This window comes from Apteryx rowi, unplaced genomic scaffold, assembly GCF_003343035.1.
Source record: "Apteryx rowi isolate R43461 unplaced genomic scaffold, aptRow1 scaffold_2, whole genome shotgun sequence".
NCBI classification, from domain to species: domain Eukaryota; kingdom Metazoa; phylum Chordata; class Aves; order Apterygiformes; family Apterygidae; genus Apteryx; species Apteryx rowi.
Window position 1 is genome coordinate 4,709,039 of NW_020448307.1, and position 20,705 is coordinate 4,729,743.

The 20,705-nt window shown below is 36.4% G+C and overlaps 1 protein-coding gene across 3 annotated transcripts; it reads left to right on the plus strand.

Annotated features, from left to right (window-relative positions):
• Positions 1 to 33: 33 nt before the first annotated feature.
• SMAD5 (SMAD family member 5) lies at positions 34 to 19,628 on the plus strand. Of its 3 annotated transcripts, none has more exons than XM_026063227.1 (8): positions 34 to 2,101; positions 2,259 to 2,455; positions 9,259 to 9,850; positions 11,039 to 11,290; positions 12,320 to 12,439; positions 13,106 to 13,327; positions 15,967 to 16,223; positions 17,541 to 17,699. In XM_026063227.1, exons 3-8 carry the CDS (start codon positions 9,448 to 9,450, stop codon positions 17,682 to 17,684), a joined length of 1,398 nt encoding a protein of 465 aa, XP_025919012.1. In that variant the 5' UTR covers positions 34 to 2,101; positions 2,259 to 2,455; positions 9,259 to 9,447; the 3' UTR covers positions 17,685 to 17,699. The 3 variants fall into 3 exon arrangements, with proteins under 3 accessions (XP_025919012.1, XP_025919013.1, XP_025919011.1); XM_026063228.1 differs by having other exon boundaries at positions 34 to 1,898; XM_026063226.1 differs by having other exon boundaries at positions 36 to 2,455; positions 17,541 to 19,628.
• The last annotated feature ends 1,077 nt before the right edge of the window (positions 19,629 to 20,705 follow it).

Sequence of the window (20,705 nt, forward strand, 5' to 3'; positions counted from 1 at the left end):
GCCACCGCGCAACGCGGGCTCGGCGGGACGGCGGGACGGCGCTGTTAAAACATGCTCCGCGCTGATAAAAATAAGTCTGTGCACGTAACTGTAGAAGCCAACTGAATGCTAATAAGTTTTCTTGTTGCTTTTTTTTTGGTGAGGAGGAACTCCGCTGCTCTTCCGCGGTCTGTGACCTAAGCAAGCGAAACGGGAAGAGTAATAAATCCACATGTTTCGAGGACGCTGATAAAGAGGCGCTTTCTTGCGAACGTGGTGTTAGGGCACGCTTGTCCGTCTTGGCCTTTCTTGTCTTCATCCAGTATTGACAGCTGCTTGAGAACAGATGGACCACTTAACTGGTTTAGAATGGCAATTTTTGTTTTCTGTGGGTTGTAAACTTAATAGAGGAAATATGGTCTTGTGGTTAAAGCACAAGACTGGAAATCAAGTGATCCATGTTCTGCTCCAGCTGTGGAGTTTCTGGTGTGATTTTAAGTAAATCAACTGAATATATTTCTGTGTAAAACGGGGTAGGGAAGAACTCATTTCCTGAGATTCGTTAATGGTTGTTGAATCTTTAGGTGGAATCTGTATAAATTTAGAGATTTTATTCAGCGAATAATCTGGGCTATCTACTTTGACGAAAACTACCAGGAATAACTGTCAATATTTGCATTAGGCTAAAAGTTTTGTCTTCTCGGGGGGAAATTAGGTCTGTAATGTGTGTTGGTTATAGATGCAATCTCTTCCTGGTTTAATTCCTTTATTGATTTCAGATAATTTATCTACCAGGTATGGCTTTAAAATACTGAAAACTGAAACAAGTGTTGTACTGTACAGAACTTACATAATTGAGATGTATAATGAAGATTCTTCTGATTTTCTGAAGGATTCTAAAATTTGATTGAAGAGAGGGGAGGAGGGAAGCAGTACAAACACATTTCCTAGTTATGTGCACATGCTTTTTAAAAGCTGTAGTACTTTACAAAGTTGTCATCTGGTGGCAGTGGAAGTTAATAGAAGAAGCAAATAACTTAATTGAAGATGTTTCATAATTAGCATGTTGTAATTTTTGAGAGTGTACTGTCTGTGTAGGGTGCTGCTAGATTTAATGTCTTAATCTTTACTGTTTGGTAGTTGCTTACTCTTACCTCTGATAGTAAAATTCTGTTCACTTGGCCTGGAAATTGCTGTTAAGTGTTTGATGTCATTTACTTTTGAAAAAAAATTTTGATTATTGGGATGCTTGCCTTTGTCAAGCGCTTCTTCTTTCAAATATGGAGAAAATACACTTTAGTGATGGAGGAATCATCTTTTTTTTCTGAAAAGAAAACTTTCTTCTTAGTGAAAGCCCATGAGAGGCACAAGATAAATAACCATGATGGATATGAGAGATGGAAAAGGAGGGAGAGAGGCTTCCTATGCTTTTCTTTCTTTTGATGGCAAAATCGCAACACAGGGGTATGATGCTCCAAACAACTGTGCTAGATTTTTTTGTTTGTTTGTTTGATCTTTGGAATTTTAATATGTGATCAAACCTGAAAGCATTATTACTGTGGACCCCATACTTCTCCATTCTTGTTCTGAAGTCAGATTCTTAATCTTACAACTTGAGTGGATGATCTCCTTTTTAAAATTTTCATATTAATAGAATATTATCAGAGTTTGTTGAAATTCTCTCTCATGATAGAATGCAAGCGCTTTATTAAACATAGTGTGCATTTCCACACTTGTTTGAATAGTCTTTGCAAATAATGTTATAATCTTAAATATTCCAGAGGACTTTTTTGATTGCAAGAAGATGTCCTCTATATTTTCTTCACAGTTGTCTGAAGGAAAATCCAAGAAGTCTTTTGTTTTATTGCTCTTGGCTGAACTGCATACCTGCAGAAATGCTGCTTCTATGGCAATTTTAAGTGAGTCCCCATTTCTTCCTTCCCCACCAATTTAATGTTTCATATTGATTAAAATGCAGGTTTCTCTTCATGTCTGTGATAGCTTCATCAAAATAATTTTTAATGTGTTAATGTTTCTTTTTAAAATATTTTTATATAATTTTTTAGGTTAGCAAGTTCAGTTTATTGAAAGCAGGAGAGCAGCTTGTACTCAAAATTCAAAGGTATTTATTCTTGTGCAAACTGAGAACACTTGAGACGTTTCATGGCTAACATTGATAAACAACTCATTAAAAGCAAATTGAGCAGTAATTTAAGACTTTTGCTGTTATCGTTAGTAGTGATGTAAGTTGCTACATTGCTTTCTGGAAACCTTTTTAGCCGTGTTCCTGTGACCACGTAGAAAAGTTTGGCTGACACTTCGGTGTGCTTGACCAGTGTGGGTTGGCAAGGTGCGGAACGCCGTCTGCCAAGTCTGTATCCCTACTGACCTACCACCAAGGTTGAGCCTGCCAGGACCGTCATCCTTGACAGAGGATCTTTGTCAGAATAGCTGCTACTGATCCACCAACTATGAGGTAGTGTCTCTGAATTCTGGGTCAGTGGATGTCACAAACTGACAAATTTAGAATACTTTGCCTTTCATTCATTCTGCGCAAGGGGAAAAAAAGCTTAGTGAATTACTATTGTCAGTGTTCCCTCCAAACCCTGTAGCTTTTATAAACTTGTCACAGTTTTAATGCAGTTCACTTGGAATGGGAGTGTCTGTGTGTGTGCACATGTATACATATACATTTTTTTTCCCCTTCTCTCTTTTAAAGCTTTATGAAAGTCTGTACAGTCCCTGCTTTCAGGTTACACTCTTTGTTGCCAGTTGACATTTTAGTGGTCATATTTAGGATCTTATTCTTTAATGATGGTCTTTCACATGAGCAGCTTAGTTTTTGGAAGACTTTATCTATCTTGTTAATTTTTTAATGTATTTTAGGGCTTTTGAAGAATAGAAGCATGACAAAGTAAAGGATGTCATCAATATTCCTAGTTTTCCTGCCGATATAGTGTTGAGATACAATTATGTAACATTTTGTATGTCTTTATTTTGATGGATTGCCATTGTCAATGAGGGCTGTTCATTCTAGCCATCCAGTTGCTTGTCCTTGTCCACCAAACCACCACTGGAAGCATGGGTTTTTGGTTTTGTTCAGTGAAATTTACTGAGGTTCTTGTATGTAGTTTTAATTAAGAAATGGATATTAACTTGCATTAATCTACTGTGGTAGGGTAGGTACTGAAGTTTCAGGACTGACTTTCAGAAGTGCTAAGTAGAATTGATGGCGTTTTTCAGCATAATACTTTTGTTGGGAAGTGCCTATTAGTTTGAAATAGAAAGTTAGAAAGTGTGAGAAAAATGCACAGTTCTGACTAAACACTTATGGGAGAGAGATTTTGTTTTTTAGATGGAGTCTGTAGGTTTTGAGAGCTTCTAAAAAAGCTAATCACTCAGTAATTAGAGTAGTGGCAGATACCAGGGACACATGAACAGGGGATTTTCTTGTTTTAAGTGGATACCTTAAGGAATAGGTGGTAGCTTTTTTTTAGGGATTGGGAAGGTTGTCTTTTTTTTCCTTCTGTCTCCCCTCCCCCATATCACGGTTAAACTGAGTTTTGTCGTGATGCAGAACAAATTCAAAACTATTTTTGTTCTTTGGTCACACTTTTTGCTGAACTTTTCTTGGCAGTAGTTGGAAGTGAGGATGATCTTGAAATGCAGTGGGGCTCTATTAGTGAACTTCTGACTGGGACTTCTTTCGTGACATAAATCATTACCACTTGTGTGTGTGTGTGGTTTTTTTTAAGTGATTGTCACAAAGATGCTTTAAGAAAATCAGAAGCATTGCTTTTGCATCATTAAACTTCTATGGCTAGCTGAGTTACATAGCTTTTGTGATAATGGTTCTTTCATGTAGGATGCCTTATTTGCTTTTTGTGCTTGGTCCCAAAGTTTTTGTTATGTTTCTTTCAAGAGAGTGCTAGTTAAATACTTCACAGATGACAGAGTTAGATACTTAATTTTCTTTAACTGTTTTAGATGACGTACAGATGCGGAAGTAAAAAGAACAAGTATTACGAGGGAAAGCAGGGTTTGAAGTTTTTAATACATTTTTTTTGTTGTTTGAAGAGCAGTCACAGTTGGTAAATTTTTGAAGATATTAGACAATCTTTTTTTCCTGTTCTTATTTGCATGTGTGATTAGTCAGAATACTTTGCTTCAAACATGCCTGTAAGGCAATATAAAGAAATTCAGTGCTAGTATAAAAGCAGTTATCACAAGTTTCAGTCAACTGGATGTCCATTTAGATATCCAAGTCCCGTTTTGATGAAACTGCCCGGAATTCCTAATTAGTATCCTGCAGCAGATCTCTCTTCATCTTTTACTTACATTAAGGGGAGGTGGGAAACAAATAATTGATTGTATTCTTCATGAGTAAGATGTTGAGTGGCATATTTTGAAGAAAAACCTTTTCTGTTCAAAGACTGTGGCAGTGGTAAGGCATATGTAGGTTTCCTTTTATTAGCCCCTCAAGGTCTTCAATCATGGTGTGAGAAGGATGGTATCTTAATTTAGTCGTGCATGGAAAAGCTATGGAGCTAATACATCTTCTATATTTTTCTTGAAGAAAAGACTAATAAATGCCATTGGATGGGCACATGCTCTAGAGTACGATGTAATATGGGGAAGAATGTAAGTAGTGTTTAATGATTTTAAAAGGAGTTGAGAAAACGATGATGAGAAAACAAGCATTGTGCACAGTTCCTATCAGGAAATTTATAAGGAAAGAGAGTTTAATAAAACCAGGTAAAGTTGATATGCAGTGAAGTTGTAGTTTAAAAAAAATATTGATAATTAAATATTGTATAATATGCTATAATATGGTCTGAGTTTCTGAGCTTTCTGTGTGAATATATAATGTGTTAACATGCATATGGAGCATACTTCAGCATTTCTAAGTTTTAAAGGGCAATAAAGTTATGCACAAGTGCCGACTGCAACACACAGTTCTTAACTGGCAAGTCTGAAGCAATTCTAATGAACTACCGATTGTGTAGATAGTTATAAGGGTGGTTTGTTTATATTATGAAACTGATTCTCAAAGCAGCTTCTAATCATGAGCAGTGAAGTTCCTTGTTTCAGGTTGGATACGATGCTACAGGAAGCTCTCTTCATTTGCAAGCAAGTAAATTAAGCAGGAAAAGAATAGCGCTTGTATATTTGAAATGCAAGCTCAGTGTTGACAGTAGGAAATGATGAGGATCATGTAGTTGTTACCCATTTTATTCTTATGCTTCTGAAAAACATTCATTGTTATGCTGCATGGAGTGATGGGTTGCTTGAGTAACGGTGCTTTAGATCTAGATTTCTGCTGATAGGAAGTTCAGAGTTTGGAATCAGTGGCAGAACGCATTGTATGAAAAGTGTATCTTATCAAAATAAATCCACCATATGTAATCTCATATTGATTTGTTCTGGCCTGAGTTCCTTTCAGGCCCCTTTAGATATGGAACCAAGTTAACCTGTTAGATATGCCAGTTTCATACAGCAGGTTAAAATCTCATAAGAGGAACCAAAAGTTAGTTGAAATGCTTAATATTTGTGATGATAGATAAAAGCGTCTATTTCCACGCCCTCCCCAGCAAATGAAATTTAATTTATGAGTTCTGCTGTTACCTAACTTCATTTATGTATAGCTGGGTTGATGAGGTATTAAGAAGGGGTTCAAACAATGGACTTGTTCACACAACTTATTTCCATTTGCTGTAATCATTAGCAAGAACTTTAAATGTATAAATAATGTCTGCCCCAAAGTCTCGTTTTGATACAGAGATTAATTCCTCTTATGTTCATCCTCTAAAATACCCTTATGCCACCTAATGCAATGCATTACACTCATTTTGTAAAGACTATTTGTAACTAATTGCTTTTAAAAATGTAATAATGTTTTTCAGCCTATGTTTTCTTGTAGCTCAGTTGAAAAATTATTGAGTAAAAGAGGGTAATGCATAACAGACCATCTAGCTCTTAAGGAAATTCAAGAGAGCTTTTTTTCCCCATGAAAGTTCTTACCTGCTGCTTCCAGAGAGGTGCAATGCTATGAATGAAATGCGACTCTTAAAAAACATTTGTTTCTGTTCTTGCACATTATTGTGACGTACTCTCGTGCTTCAGTCACAACTCATTGGAAGGTGTGCTCTTAAAGCCTCAGAAGAAGTTGATTCTAGATGGTCTGTTGAAGCTATTCAAAGCATGTCATGAATATTTAGAAATCTTTCAATGTTTAGATGCTGAAATTACATAAAATTAAAATAAATGCTATAAATACGGTTTATGCAGCTCATTCAGAAATTTTAAAACCCGGGAAGAGTTGCAGTTTCTATGAAAATGTTTAATTTCTGTACATAAATGCCTAAACCTACTGCTTTGTGACCTTTTGTAGCTTTCAAAAGAAAACACTTTTGGTCTACAAATAATATATGAACCTCTTTAAATCTACCTAGTTTTCTTAAGAAAAAGAGAAAACTGTAAACTGTTGGTATTTATATGCCTTCCAAAGTGGACTTCCCAAAGGCTAATAATGAAAGAAATTTAGTGTCATTTGTACTGCTGAAAGCCTATTGGTAGTTTGTAGCAAGGTTTTCTTTCCCTTGCTCTTCTTTGACAGGTGAAAATACACTTCAGTGGAAAAGTCTTGGAAGCCTCACAGGTGGCCAGAATAGTTTTATAGTAAATGATTAATATTTTCAGCTCTGTTGAGCTTGACTTAACTATAGGAATCTCTAGTTTATGTGTGTGCTATAATAATCCATTATAAATATTTCCTGTGCACTTCTCTGCTTTTGGTGCTAGTAAAAAAAAATGCTGTCTCTTTAAAACAGAATGGTTCTGCCCTCAATTAAGATTTTTTGAAAGCATATCTGAGAAATAGAAATTGTAATTGTCTTCTCCCTGTTCTGAGATTCTAGGTGGGTTCATTTCCTTTTTTAGGGGTGTGAGCAACCACTGAAATCCTGTAGCTATTGAATGTTCCCAAGGCATGAAAGTAGGTTAATTTTGACTATAAACAGCTTTTACTTTTCAGAACACTAAACTTTTATCCTCAATAAAAGCGTAAAATTAGCCTGTATTCATAGCCAAGTTTATCTCCCTTTATATATTTCCTGTTACTTTGAAGGATGCAAAAGTTTTCATATGTATAATTGTTTTAGGAAACCAAATTTACACTCAAGATGCAGGCATATTCTTCTAGTTCAGAAGAAAGCTGGTGATGGCTTTTTCCTGTTTTTTTGTTTTTTTTCTTTTTTCTTTTTTTTTCTTTTTGCAATATCTTCTTATAAGCGCTTACTGAAGCAGTGAGAGACCTGTGCCCATTTCATTTGTTTTTTTCATTTTGTTTTTATGAGAGTTTCGGAACAAATAAGATGTTTAACCAGTATTTCTGTTCATTTTTCTTTTCCCAGTTTTTGCCATGTTATTGAAACCATGCTGAATCATCAAGGAATTATTAACAGGGTTAAGCTACTGGGAGAAATAAATGTAGAGACAGGGTCCCGTCCCCCCTCCCCCCCCTTTTTTTTTTCTTTCTTTTTTTTAAGCTTCTGCCTTCTTCATAGCAGAGTGTTTTTGGGTCTGTTCCCTCCTTCTTTCACCATCTCCCCCCTACCCCCAGCAGCAAATCTAGACTGATTACATATGGGGCATTATAAATGCTTTGACTAGGGATATTTGCAGTGTATCTTTGGCTGATGATGCTTAATATATGACTTGGTGTAGGCTTAAGCATTTATGTGAGTTCGGTACTAAAATGCCCTGAGTCTTTAGGGTTCCTGAAAACTATTTTTTGGTTGTTAAATTGGTTATTATAGGAAAGTACCCAGCCATGTATCTAAATGCGTTTTTCTAAAAGTGTCTTATAAAAACCTTATCGGGTGATTTATTTATTTTTATTTTTTAGTTAATCAAAGATGAGAGGAAAAAAGATCCCCTTGATTAAAGGTGGTGATGGAAGAGAACCAGGGGGGACTTAAATCTTCATTTCTTTCTCTTATGTGCAGAGTTAATGTCCCAGGGTATGTTAGGTGTTCTAATTCACCACCGTTTATCAAAAGTTTAGAGACAATGTTATTTGGCAGTCTCTGTAGCAAGAAAGGAAGCATCTTTTGTTGTTGACATCCTTTCTCTTAGCTCTGCTCTTGCATTTTGCCAGCTGCTCATTGTCTGTACTTGCTTATTTAGTATTCACAAGGGATTTTATAAGGTCTTATCAGTTCGTTGCCACAGCACATCATTTCCTCTTGTCATCGTTACTTCTTAATTTGAGGGGGAAAAGAAACAACAGGTTTGCATTAGAACTGGTGAGTGGTTTAAAAAAAAAACCGCCATTCATGAGCACTGTATGAGTTGCACAGCATTGTTTTGTTCATTCTCTCATTTCTAATGCAGTTTGTAGTAAAGGTCTCACTTCTAGTGCTTACTCTGCCATGCCTTCACCCCCGCCCCCTTCTTTTCTGAGGAGAGGAAAACAATTTTTTTGCCAAAGGCTAAAAATATCCAGTGCTTCAGATATTCCTCTTAGAAGATACAAGGAAGTTCAGCATTAAAAATAGTGGTAGCTGAAAAGATTGACCCCCTTTCTGAATGGCTGGAGGGAGGCTGGTTTGGGGAGGTTAGTTTTTTTGGACTTTATTTAGCTATCTACAGTTTCTTCCTCATCTTTTTATACTCTTTAAAAATATAGGGTACTTGATTAGACCTCAAACATGTAGATGCTTTAGTGTGTTCTCCTTCTGAGAAAAAAGGATGGATTTGAGAAGCTGAATATTTCTCTGGAGTGTTGGCTGTGGAACTGTTGGTTCCACCTTACCTACTCTTTATTTCTTAACAGCAAGTTTAAATCTTCTGGTGAGTAATTGTTTGCCTAATAGCTAAGTTTTACTAGACAAGCATTGTGTCAGGGATAAAATACAAGCGTATTTCAAAAACCTGTCTTCAGAACTGTGTGTTAATTTCAATCTCAGTTGATCATTTTGTTAGGAAATTCATGGTTTTACAGAATTTTTTGACAACTCTCTTAACAGAATGATGCTGTTCCTTTGGTCCCTTCGCTCTCCTTTTCCCACTAATCGATAATGAGACAACTGGGGACTCTGTTTTATCTTCATTTAGCTTGGGAGAGAGGTTCTAGTAGTGTTCTTTTTGTTGTTGTTTTTAAGCAAAATTAGGCACAGTGGCAAGGTTTGAAACAGTCATTCTTTTACCATCTGACTTTGTTCTACCTTTTTCTTGTTTACTAACCACTTGTTAACTCACCTTTTTTTTTTTTAATAGAACTAAATTAGAAGAATCATCATTTTTGATGTGAAGACTTCATCACTGACATCCATACGTTCAGTTGTTAGCCTCCAAGAAATAATACAGCTGATCAGTTGCAATAACTGCTTTTGTATACACTGACATTTATTTGCAAAAAAAAACCCCCCAAAACCCCTCAGCAAACCTTTTGAAGACTTGTGTCAAATGACGTCAATGGCCAGTTTGTTCTCCTTTACTAGCCCAGCTGTAAAGCGTCTGTTGGGCTGGAAACAAGGAGATGAAGAGGAAAAATGGGCAGAAAAAGCTGTTGACGCTTTGGTAAAAAAGTTGAAAAAGAAAAAGGGTGCTATGGAAGAATTGGAGAAAGCCTTGAGCAGTCCAGGACAGCCCAGCAAGTGTGTTACTATCCCCCGTTCTTTAGATGGGCGACTTCAAGTTTCTCACCGAAAAGGCCTTCCCCATGTTATTTACTGTCGCGTTTGGCGTTGGCCTGATCTACAAAGCCATCATGAGCTGAAGCCATTGGATATTTGTGAATTTCCTTTTGGATCTAAGCAGAAGGAAGTCTGCATCAATCCATACCACTATAAGAGGGTGGAAAGCCCAGGTATGTTTGAATATGGCTGTTTAAAAGCTGAACAAAATCTCCAGAAACTACCTCTTTTTCACTTCCTCCTCCTCCAGTACTACGTAGTGAATTAAATTCAGTGTATGAGGGGGTTTGGAAGAGTAATGTTCAAAGTGCAGTTTTCTTGTGGGTTTGGGGGGGAGGTCATACGTTTTGTACACAGCTATTTCTGTGATAGATCATATTTTTCCACCAGATCTCTTAGGCCTGCTTCCCATAAAGTTAGTGGCAAAATTCTCATTTAGAATAAGATAGGAAAGTAGTAATCAGAAGACTTCAGTTTCTTTGAGAAACTTGCTTATGAGCCTCAGTCCTTGTGAGGAGGTTGGTAGTGTTCTTTCAGGGACTTAATATTTAATCAGTTAGTGACATGAATCAAGGAAGAAAGCTCCCTGCTTGACCTCTCGTTGTCAGGCCAGCAGAGTTGAGCAGAACTAAGAGCGATCAGTTAGAGCAAATTACGTACCAAAATGTGTCAGGTAGTGAGTCTGCTCTTAAGACATGGTTGCCATGGGAGGTGAGGAGGATCGTGGTTATGAGTGGGAGAGAAGAATTTTGTTACTCTGGGAAGTATAGTGAAAAGTTGCTGCCGTTGTTCCACAAAATGGTTGTAGGATATGCTCTACTTGAATTCCATATGTCAGATTATTTGAATTTAAAAATTAAAACTCCAGCTTGGCCATAGCTGTATATTGTGGTATGGATTTTGTATATCTTCAGTGTAAAGAACTATGTAAGGATCTAGTTTGACTGTTAATTTTGGTAATATTGACTCTGGCTTTCCTTTTGCATTGATTTGATAATTTACACTGGTTTTTATGCTTCCGAATCAGTACTTCTGTGCACTCTACATGTGCACTGTGCTTAAAAAAAAAAAAAGGCAAAAAAGCTAAACAAAGGATTCCTTCCAGTTGTGTGAAATATGAGTTTATTTCTGCTTTCTTGCAAGAGTAAAGTTTTAGTTTTCTATGAAGTATAATTTAAAAGAATAAAGGAGAAAAAACAGGACAGAGGGAAGACAGTTGGATCCTCTACTCTTTTCCCTCCTCTCGCCACCCCAACTAGTGTTGAAATTATTATGGTGAGCAGAAGTAACACATTTGTATCCTGTTCCTTCTATCTGTATTTTTAATCTAAATTTCTGTTTTTTTGTTTTTTCTGTTTTAGTTCTACCTCCAGTGTTAGTGCCTAGACATAGTGAATTCAATCCACAGCACAGTCTACTTGTTCAGTTCAGGAACCTAAGCCACAATGAACCACATATGCCACATAATGCGACATTTCCAGATTCTTTCCAGCAACCCAACAACACTCCATTTTCCATTTCGCCAAACAGTCCCTATCCACCTTCTCCAGCCAGCAGCACTTATCCGAGTTCCCCAGCTAGTTCTGGACCATCTAGTCCATTTCAGCTACCGGGTAAGTATAGCCTAAACATGAACTTGTTAAAAATGATTGAAAGATTTTACTGTAATGCTAATATCTATTGCGACTTCTTTATGAATTTGTGACACTTGCAATAAATTGTTCTGCTATTTGCATTTTAGGGTTTTTTTCTATGTTAGTGGTTGGAGTTAATTGCTCTAGTTTTATTTTTCCAAACGCTTTTCATCACAGATACTATAGTAGTGAATTATTCTGCACAGCTTCAACACACAGTCTTTGAATACTTTAGAAGAACATCTAGCAATGAAAAGAAAGCACATATAACTGACTGACCAAAAAATGTATTGGTGTCTGTCTCTGAACCAAAATACTTAAATGTGATATTTAACTGGAAAAATTTAGTGTGAATTTTCAGTAGGAGAAACTTAACTGATCTGTGTGAAAATAGAAGAAAAAAACCCCCCAAAACTGAAAGAGTCAAAGGGAAGAAGCCAGTAAGAAGAATATATTGATGGCATCTGTGTGGGATTTCTGAAATGGGGAGCAACAGGGTGTTGATACACCTACTGCTCTATAGAATGGAAGAATGCAGAGAGATCCACACTTGTGTAATGAACTCAGCCTACAGAAGCAGCAAAAAAATAGCCATCTGGTTTAGGCCTTCACTGTCCAATGTCAAACAGAGATAGCATTGCTCCTTCCTCCTTTATTTCTTTTGGAACATGGAGAAAAGAGTGGGCAAGAAAGCTAATGTTTGTGTTGCAAAAATGGGAACTGCAGTCATCCTGCCCAATTGCAGAAGCGCAGGTTAAAAAAAAAAAAACTGTCTCAGTTTTTCTCATGCGTGTAATCTTGTTGTTGAGTTCCTGTAGGTAAGCATACAGCTGTTGATGGAGACACCTGTAAAGAAAGCTGTCTGGGTCATCTTCCGATTACTTTGAAAATTGGTCCCAGTGTTAATGTTTCTTGCAAAAGTGTTATTCATTTATTTTGCAGTTGTAAGCAGTCAAAATTATTTGGGTTTATACAGTTTTATTTATTTTTTTGTTTGTTTGTTTGTAGCTGATACTCCACCTCCTGCATATATGCCCCCTGATGATCAGATGGGGCAGGATAATTCTCAGTCTATGGACACAAGCAATACCATGATCCCTCAAATCATGCCAAATTTATCTACCAGAGGTAAGTTAGAGTATGGTGTAAAATTAACTTCATTTAAGTTATTAATACTAATGGCCAAATCGATTGAATAACTTCAAATGGTGCAATAAACCTGTGCTGATAGGTGGAGGCAGTCCAAGACAAACTGGAAGCAAACCAGAAAAGAAGAACTGAGAAACAGAGCTTGCATTGCTTACTTGTTTGACTTTTGGTTATCTCAGCTTTTAAAGTATTGCATAGTATCGCTTATGACAAGTTGAACTTTTTTTTTTCATTTCTCAGAATTGCTGAGTCTTTTACTGCTACCTTTGTGTGCTCTTGGAATTGTATATACTGGAAGGCTCTGAAAATTGAGTCCCAAAACATCTATTATAAAAGTGGACAGAAAAATTGTGTTTTGCTTAATATCACAGTCATCTATGTATTTTTTCTGTTTGTATAGGTTTTTTTTAACTTAACATCAGGTCTAAAATAGGAAAATAATTATAAAAATTAATGGAATAACTGAAATGCATAAAAGTTAAAATTGTCAAGATTTTAATCAGTAAGGATTGTTCTTGCCCATCATATCATATGTTGACTACACTATTAGTTATTTATTGATATTTTGTAGGGCTTGCTTTACAGTTCTAGATTTAATATTTTAACGCTTATATAAACTGGTATTTTCATTTTGCTTATTTTCAGATGTTCAGCCTGTTGCCTATGAAGAGCCCAAACACTGGTGTTCAATTGTGTATTACGAATTAAATAACCGTGTTGGGGAGGCTTTTCATGCATCTTCTACAAGTGTCTTAGTAGATGGGTTTACAGATCCCTCCAATAATAAAAACAGGTTCTGCTTAGGTTTGCTCTCAAATGTTAATCGCAACTCAACAATTGAGAACACTAGACGACATATTGGAAAAGGTAAAACTTAATTGTGTTATGCGTGATTAAGAAGCTAAGAGTAGTAGGAGTAAAAACAAGGATTTTTCTGAGAATAGTTATTGTTGCACTATACAGAAATTGAAGTAATCTCTGTTATATTACCTACCTCTCCAGTATCTGAAGGCAACTTAAATAGGCATGGTTTGACTCTCTAATTAGTTTAGGAATTGCATGTGTTTTTGTTTGGCATTAATTTGAAAGATTAAATATTACCTTTTCCTTACTGAGTTATATTGTCATATGGGCTTGTTTGTTATGGTTAATGATACCCTGTGTATAGAACTTTCTGTTTCAGCACTAAGAAAGTTATCGCAGGACTTCTGAAGTTCCATGTTAGATCTGCTTCTTAAAGTAAATTCTTCATAACCACTTTATAGTATATCAAAGAGGTTTTTTTGTTGTTTTTTTGGTTCACGCAGGATATTACACTGCTGTCTCTAGTATGCTCAAATGTCTTGCATGAGTTGGAAGCAGGACTTTGAAGTGCTAATGCAAAACTGTGAGGGCTCATTTGTCTGGGTGAATCCATGGGGTGTGTATGTGTGTGGGAGGGATTCCTGAAGACAGCAGGTTTTGCAAGATCTACTAGTTTTCCCATGCTCTTTGGCTGATAGCACATACAGATGCACAGTTTTCATCTTTGCTGATGGGATGTGCTTGGATTATCTTAAAATGTAGTATTCTTTTTCTGATTATATCCTTTTTTGCAATTAACTAATCAAGTCTTGAGAAGAGAACCCCTTTTCTGTTACGCTTGTCCTGAGGCCTTTTTAGCGCATGAAATAATTTAGTGCAATTGGTCTTGAATTTTTTGCTGCAAGCCACTATCAGCTTTTAGTATATCTCAAGATCCTTCCTGTCCCTTATCAGTCTTTTAATTAGTAATTAGAAGCTACTATAAACATGACAAAATTTTGCAGAGAATTTGGAAATCACTAAATATATTAGTGTCTGTTAGAAACATGCCTCTCCATTTCTGTCATCGGAGAAAAGTTAATGTAAAAAAAGGAGAAAAACTGATTTGGGGGGGAGGAGGGGGAGCACGAGGGTCTTCTGTTTTGGATCGCCCCTTGCGATGGCACCAGCAGAGGCATCTTATGTATTTGTCTAATATCAGAAATGTAACAAGGATCCAAGATCATGTTGTAGAGTAGATGGTAATGACTGCAACTAAATCTTCAGCTTTAAAATGTCTACATCTCTAATACTTGACATTAAACTAAAAATCTGCTTTATGGCAACAGTTCTGAGAACATATAAGGCAGTTTTTGGATAAAATGTTATTCATTTATGGCTTTTGCTTGGTCTTGTTTTTTGCCTCCTTTAAAACTACCTAGTCATATTTGCTAAACTTTTTTTCTGTAGGAGCATTGCATTGCAAGCCTAAATGATTTCTAATCAATGTATTTGGATTTTTTTTTTTTTTTTTTTAAGTATCTCGTTCTTTTTCACGGAACAGTATGCTGTTCTTATATCCCTTCTTCAAAGATCTCTCACTAGGTCTTTACGCAAAAAAATTTAGCTAGCAAGTGGTAGTCCCTGTCTTTTTAAATAAATAAGATTTTGTGGTGGAAATATGTTCTTGCCCACACAAGATTTTCTGACAGTTGCTTATAGTTGATCAGGCCAATGATTCCTTTGAGTAAACTTCATCCTTCCGTAGTCCCAAGTGGATCCAGCAGTGTTCACAACAGTTGTTGCTGTCTGAAAGATTAACTTGCATCTGTTGACTTGCTACAGCCTCACCTGGCAAACCACAGGATAGTCTGTAGTGGATTCTGAGATTATTTCAAGGAAGATTTACCAAACTGAAGCACGTGCCAACCCATTTAACAATGGCGGTTGGGGGAGAGGAGGAAGATCGGGGAGAAGGAAGGCAAGAATCTCAAAGTGGCAGTGAAATTGTTTTTGGACACTGAAAGCGTCAGTGGTTCTTATGTGTTAATTTTTAGTCAATTATTTAGGTGGTAGAATGTGAAAGACAGTGTTACAAGCTTCAGAACATACAGGGGGATCATTTATTTGCATAGTGGAATCCAGGCAAATCTGATAAACCTAAGGAACCTCTTGATTTTAAGGTTTATGAAGTCTGATGGTGTTTAAATTGTACAGGTAATTGGACTTTCCTCTCCCTTTATTTGATCAGATATAATGAAAATCTGAGCAGATTATAGATATACTTTCTCATTTGTATCTATCATTGTCTCTCCTCCTAAGACTTTTTTTTTCTCAATCTGAATTTCTGTAAGCAGAGGCTACTGGTTTTATAAAACTGGAGTTTTAAAATCCACAAAAGTTATCTAAGAAACTATCTTGAAATAACTGTTGACATGTTAAGTAAAGGGGATTTTTTTGTTGTTCTTTTTTTTCATTCTATTCTGTAGTTGATGAGAGAAGGACATCTAGTGGCTGATGTATAATGAAGCCTACCATATTTTGAAATGAAAAAGTATATTGTACTGTGGGCATAAGACTTAGGGGGCAAAAGAACTTTTTCTGAAAAGCTCTTCAAATGGAAAATCTGCTTGGTTGTCCCCTGAGTTCAAGGGGGTTGTACTAAGTGCTATCTTTTTGGAAAACGTAACTTGAAACCACTTTTATCTAACTTTGTTTTTAAGGAGTTCATCTCTACTATGTTGGTGGGGAAGTCTATGCTGAGTGTTTAAGTGACAGCAGCATATTTGTACAGAGCAGGAACTGCAACTACCACCATGGCTTTCATCCAACAACTGTATGCAAGATTCCTAGTGGCTGCAGTCTAAAAATTTTTAACAATCAGGAGTTTGCTCAGCTTTTAGCTCAGTCTGTCAACCATGGATTTGAAGCAGTGTATGAGCTCACCAAAATGTGCACCATTCGAATGAGTTTTGTAAAGGTAAACAAATTATTTTGAGTATTTAAACTTACTGTGGACTTTGAGATACTCAGCAGTAATTACGCTAGCACTGTAACAGTGTAGCAAAGCTGTTTTGAGGTGGTATGATTCTTACTTTTCAATTTTAAATATGTTGAAACATGGTTAATTTGGGGAGGGGAGAGATAAATTGATGGAAAGAGGGAAAAGCACAGATTTGCCATGTTGAAAGGTGGCTGTGTATTTTGTTGCTTCAGTGTTCAGGACAGGGACTTAATCATTGTAGCTGCCATAGTTTTATTAAAGGAGACTTGAGCTTATGCTCTAGATTTGAATGAAGTGTCAAGAGCAAAGTGAACTGTAAGACCACTAAAAGAATGTGACTAGAGAAGAGCATAATTGCAGAAAAATGTGCAACCTTCAAACAGATTAACTGACTTTTTTTTTTCCACACTTCATTATTACGCTATTTTGGTGACATGGTTTAAATTTATGAAGTCATTGTGCTGTTACTCTCACAGTAATGTTTCCACATCATTGTTTAACCAAAAGACTCTCAATTTCAGATTTAGCTTGGAGTGTAGACTTGTGCCGCGTAGTTTCTTTGCACCTTGTTCAAAAAGAAATCTTGATACGATATATTTAAGGTTAAAATAAAATGTGTTAGGAAAACTTTGTTCCACAGAAATAGACTTGTTTAAAAACCAATAGATATTTGTGCAGATCTTTCCAGAAAGCTCTTTCTGTACTGAAAGAACTGCTGTAATTGTCGTTTGCCCTGAGTTAAGAATGATGGTAGGGCTCCATGTTCCTCCTTCAAGTTGGCTGGATTATATACACTGTTATATGCATTGTTTGCTGTCTTCCCTCCTCACCCTTTTCATATATGCTGTGGTGGTGCCTACAGATCCAGCTGAGCCTCATCTAGTTAAATTCTGTCCAAACACAGGATGAGACACTTCTCTAAGAGCTTACAATTGTTTGTATTGTCAATTATGATGAAAGAAATGCTGTTTAACTTGATGAGGATGCGGAGGATAGGAAACAAAGGAGAGAAATAGAAGAGAGATGTAGCCTTAGCCAGGAGTCATTCCTGAGGCAGCAGTCCGTTCCAAGGAGGAGCATGTGGAGTCATTCCAAATCCATAGCAGAGAGGACTTGATTCAGCAGAGAGAACCTCTTCTTTTTTTTTTTTTCTTTCAATAAGAACTGTTGCTTGATATGAATTATCTTTAAATAAGTATCTTAGAACATGACTTTGTACTTCTTGTTAGTACAGTTATTTCGAAACACAGTATATTCTCAACTTGATTGGTAACGTTTTGTTCATTTTTATAGGGATGGGGAGCTGAATATCATCGACAAGATGTCACGAGCACCCCATGCTGGATAGAAATTCATCTTCATGGGCCCCTGCAGTGGCTGGATAAAGTACTTACACAAATGGGTTCTCCTCTTAACCCCATCTCATCTGTTTCATAGTGCTGAGATACTATCTTCAACCTTATTTTTAGTGAACTTATTCTAATTCTAGAGAAACTTCCAGTGTGGATACTGTGAGCTATATGGAGAACGGATCTTACATTTTAACTTTTTTTTTTTTTTTAATCCCTTTGTGACCAATTCCATTGTGTATAGCTGATCAATTTTACATTTCAATTTGTTCTTGTGATGCTTAAGTGACAGTTGAGCCCTAAGGGAAAAAAAGTCTATTGAAAAATTCAGAACACTTTTCCCCTCCTTCAAGTAGAACTTAAACAGGCATATGTCTTAACTGGAAATTTTTTTCTTTTTGAACTGTAGGGACAAGAATTATGAAGACTGATTTCAGAAAATAAATACATATCATAGTTTTGGGTTTTTTTAATGTTTATAAAACTGAACATGTGCAGCTCCAGCTAGCAAACTGTATTTTTAGGGTAGTTGCTTAACATCTTAAGATTGACATCTGTCATAAGCAAAATTAGACTTTATTACAGCTAATTTGCCTCAGATTGAACAATGTGACTTTTTTTTTTAAGTGTATACATGAAATATACTTTTTACAAATATTGGAGTGGTTTAAAAACACTTGTCTTTTGGAAAATGCTGTCATAAACACACTGTGTATTAATGCAGAATAGCGAATCTTAGCCTTTTCCCACTTCAGTTTTATAATATTGCTTTTAACCACCATTTTAAATAGCAATTGATACAAGGTAAACATCTTGCACGTTTCTGGAGTAGTAATTCTTGTTTTGCTTTGATTTACACTCATGCCATTTGGATGTGGTTGCCAAGGCCTATTTCTTTTTAGGTACCCTTTTCTATTTTAACATAAACACTACTATTTGTAAATGACAGTTCTTACTACTTTTTGGAAGGAATAAGTTTTTTTTTTTTCTTTTTGGTGTTCTGGCTGTTTATTTTACCTGTCTGGAATTAATCTGTGTTAGGCCTTTTGATCTCTCAGTAGACATTATGCAGTATTCGTGATTACACTGTATTTAATTCACTTTCAGTATGAGTTTGAGTCTCTTTGAAGACTGTGAGTGGCTTAGCAAATTAGTAACTGAATGCAGAAGCTTTTACTTCTAGATTGTGTAATTTAATACAGAGGTGTTGGTAATGACCAAAAGTAATCACTTTTTTGTAGTCTACGTAACAGTGGTCTTGATCCTGTCCCTAATGGCAGGGGTTCAGTCAGAAGACTCGTAACTGTAATTGGCAGCTTTAGGGAATTGAAGGACTGCGTTAATCTGATGATGAAATTACTCTCTCTCATACAAGGAATCCTATTGCCTGTGCTGTTGTACTACTTGGTAGAGGATTTCAACACTGTACAAAACACTAAAAGAAATCAGCTAAATAACATATGCATAGTTTTCCCCTTTAAATAATAAAAAAAAAAATAGGAGGCTGAAAGAAATGTTCTAAGAGCATTAAAAGTGAATTATGTACAAAATTTCTTTGCATGCAGAAAAAGACCTGTTGTATTTTTTAACTCCTTATTGTCATATTTCTCTTTCCCAAACATCTTTTCAGAAAGGGTTCAGTGTTTGGGGGAGAGAGACTGAAAACTTAAAATGCAAACACTTATTAAAAGATGTGTTGCAGTTAACTACTGCAATCCTGAGACATCGTTTGCTTACACAAGTTCTTGTGTCTTCTATTGAATGACAGAGTTTCTGCTCAAATGTGGAAATTGTGCATTATATGGTACCTAAGTAACAAATCATCTTAAAGGAATAAAATTGTTTACGTGTCATTAAAATGTTTCTTATGAAATGCCTTAAAGGAATAAAGATAAACTGTAACACTTTTTCAGAACCCTAATGCTCTCTTGTACAGGAATTACTATATCACTTTTTTTAAGCAGTTTCTCCAGTGTGTTTAAAAACAAAAGTACATCTTCAGGAAATGGGGAGTAATATTATGTGCCACTCATTTTTTGGATCTTCTCTCATTCTTCGGAACTGCAATCCACAAATGGTTCTCTTGATTGAATAAGATGCAAACTCAGCTGGCCACAGGATCAGGCTTCCATTTTCCTCTCCCCAGGCCTGACTTTTGTCAAGTCTCTGGATATGTATATTTGACACTACAGGAGTTTTTTTCTTGATTAGCTTTTATTTTAAATGTCGTGGCACATTGAATTAAGGAGGGATCCCAGTTGTAGGTACAAGGTTTTACTTCATCCAAAATGTATTTCACCTGGCTTCATCTCTGTTCACTTGTATGTTTAGATGTGGCCGACTAATTCAAGAATGGGTGCTGAAGTGGGTGTTCGTGAGCCAGAGCTGGCGCTTAGCGCTAGTTTTGTGGTTAGATTGGCTACCCATGCACTGAACCATAATTTCAGCAGTACTATCCAGTTAACCCACTTCTGATGCTGTCATTAAGTACTAAAGTACTCTGACTGGCATTTCTCTGCTTGTGTACATATTTTTGAACTGTAATGTATGCAGTGCTGGGGATATCCTTGTGACTGCTAATTTTGCCAGGACAGATTTGCAGGGGGAGTCCCAGTAAGATTTGTCCATGTGCTGCTTTTCTGTTTCTTTTAAGTAGAACTTCTTGAGAGCTTTCTAGTTAGCAAATTTTGTGTGCTGCTGGTTCATGGTGTTCCTAATCATGCTTAGTTTATCCGTGCTACTGGTAAAAATTCAGATATCGGTGCACAGCTGGGTTGGATGAGAACTTTGACACTAATTATGCTTTAAATATAGTGATAAGAGATTGCTGCTTCTGTTACAGTATACTTGTGTTTAAGTCACTTCTTAATCTAGATGGAAGGATGGAGAAACTGGGTCAGCCAGTAGTTTGTTAATGGAAGATGGAGCCTTTCCAGTATAGCCCAGCTTAGACTGAATGTTACTCTTCAGTGAGAGCTATTTTGGCTTTTGTAGTGCAAGCATATTCTTCCGTTTGGGCATTTTTCTGTTTTGCACCAACCACAGCACTAATTAACAGCTTTGGCAGTACCAGCAAAGAGCCTAGAACAGGCATATACTGAAGTTCTTT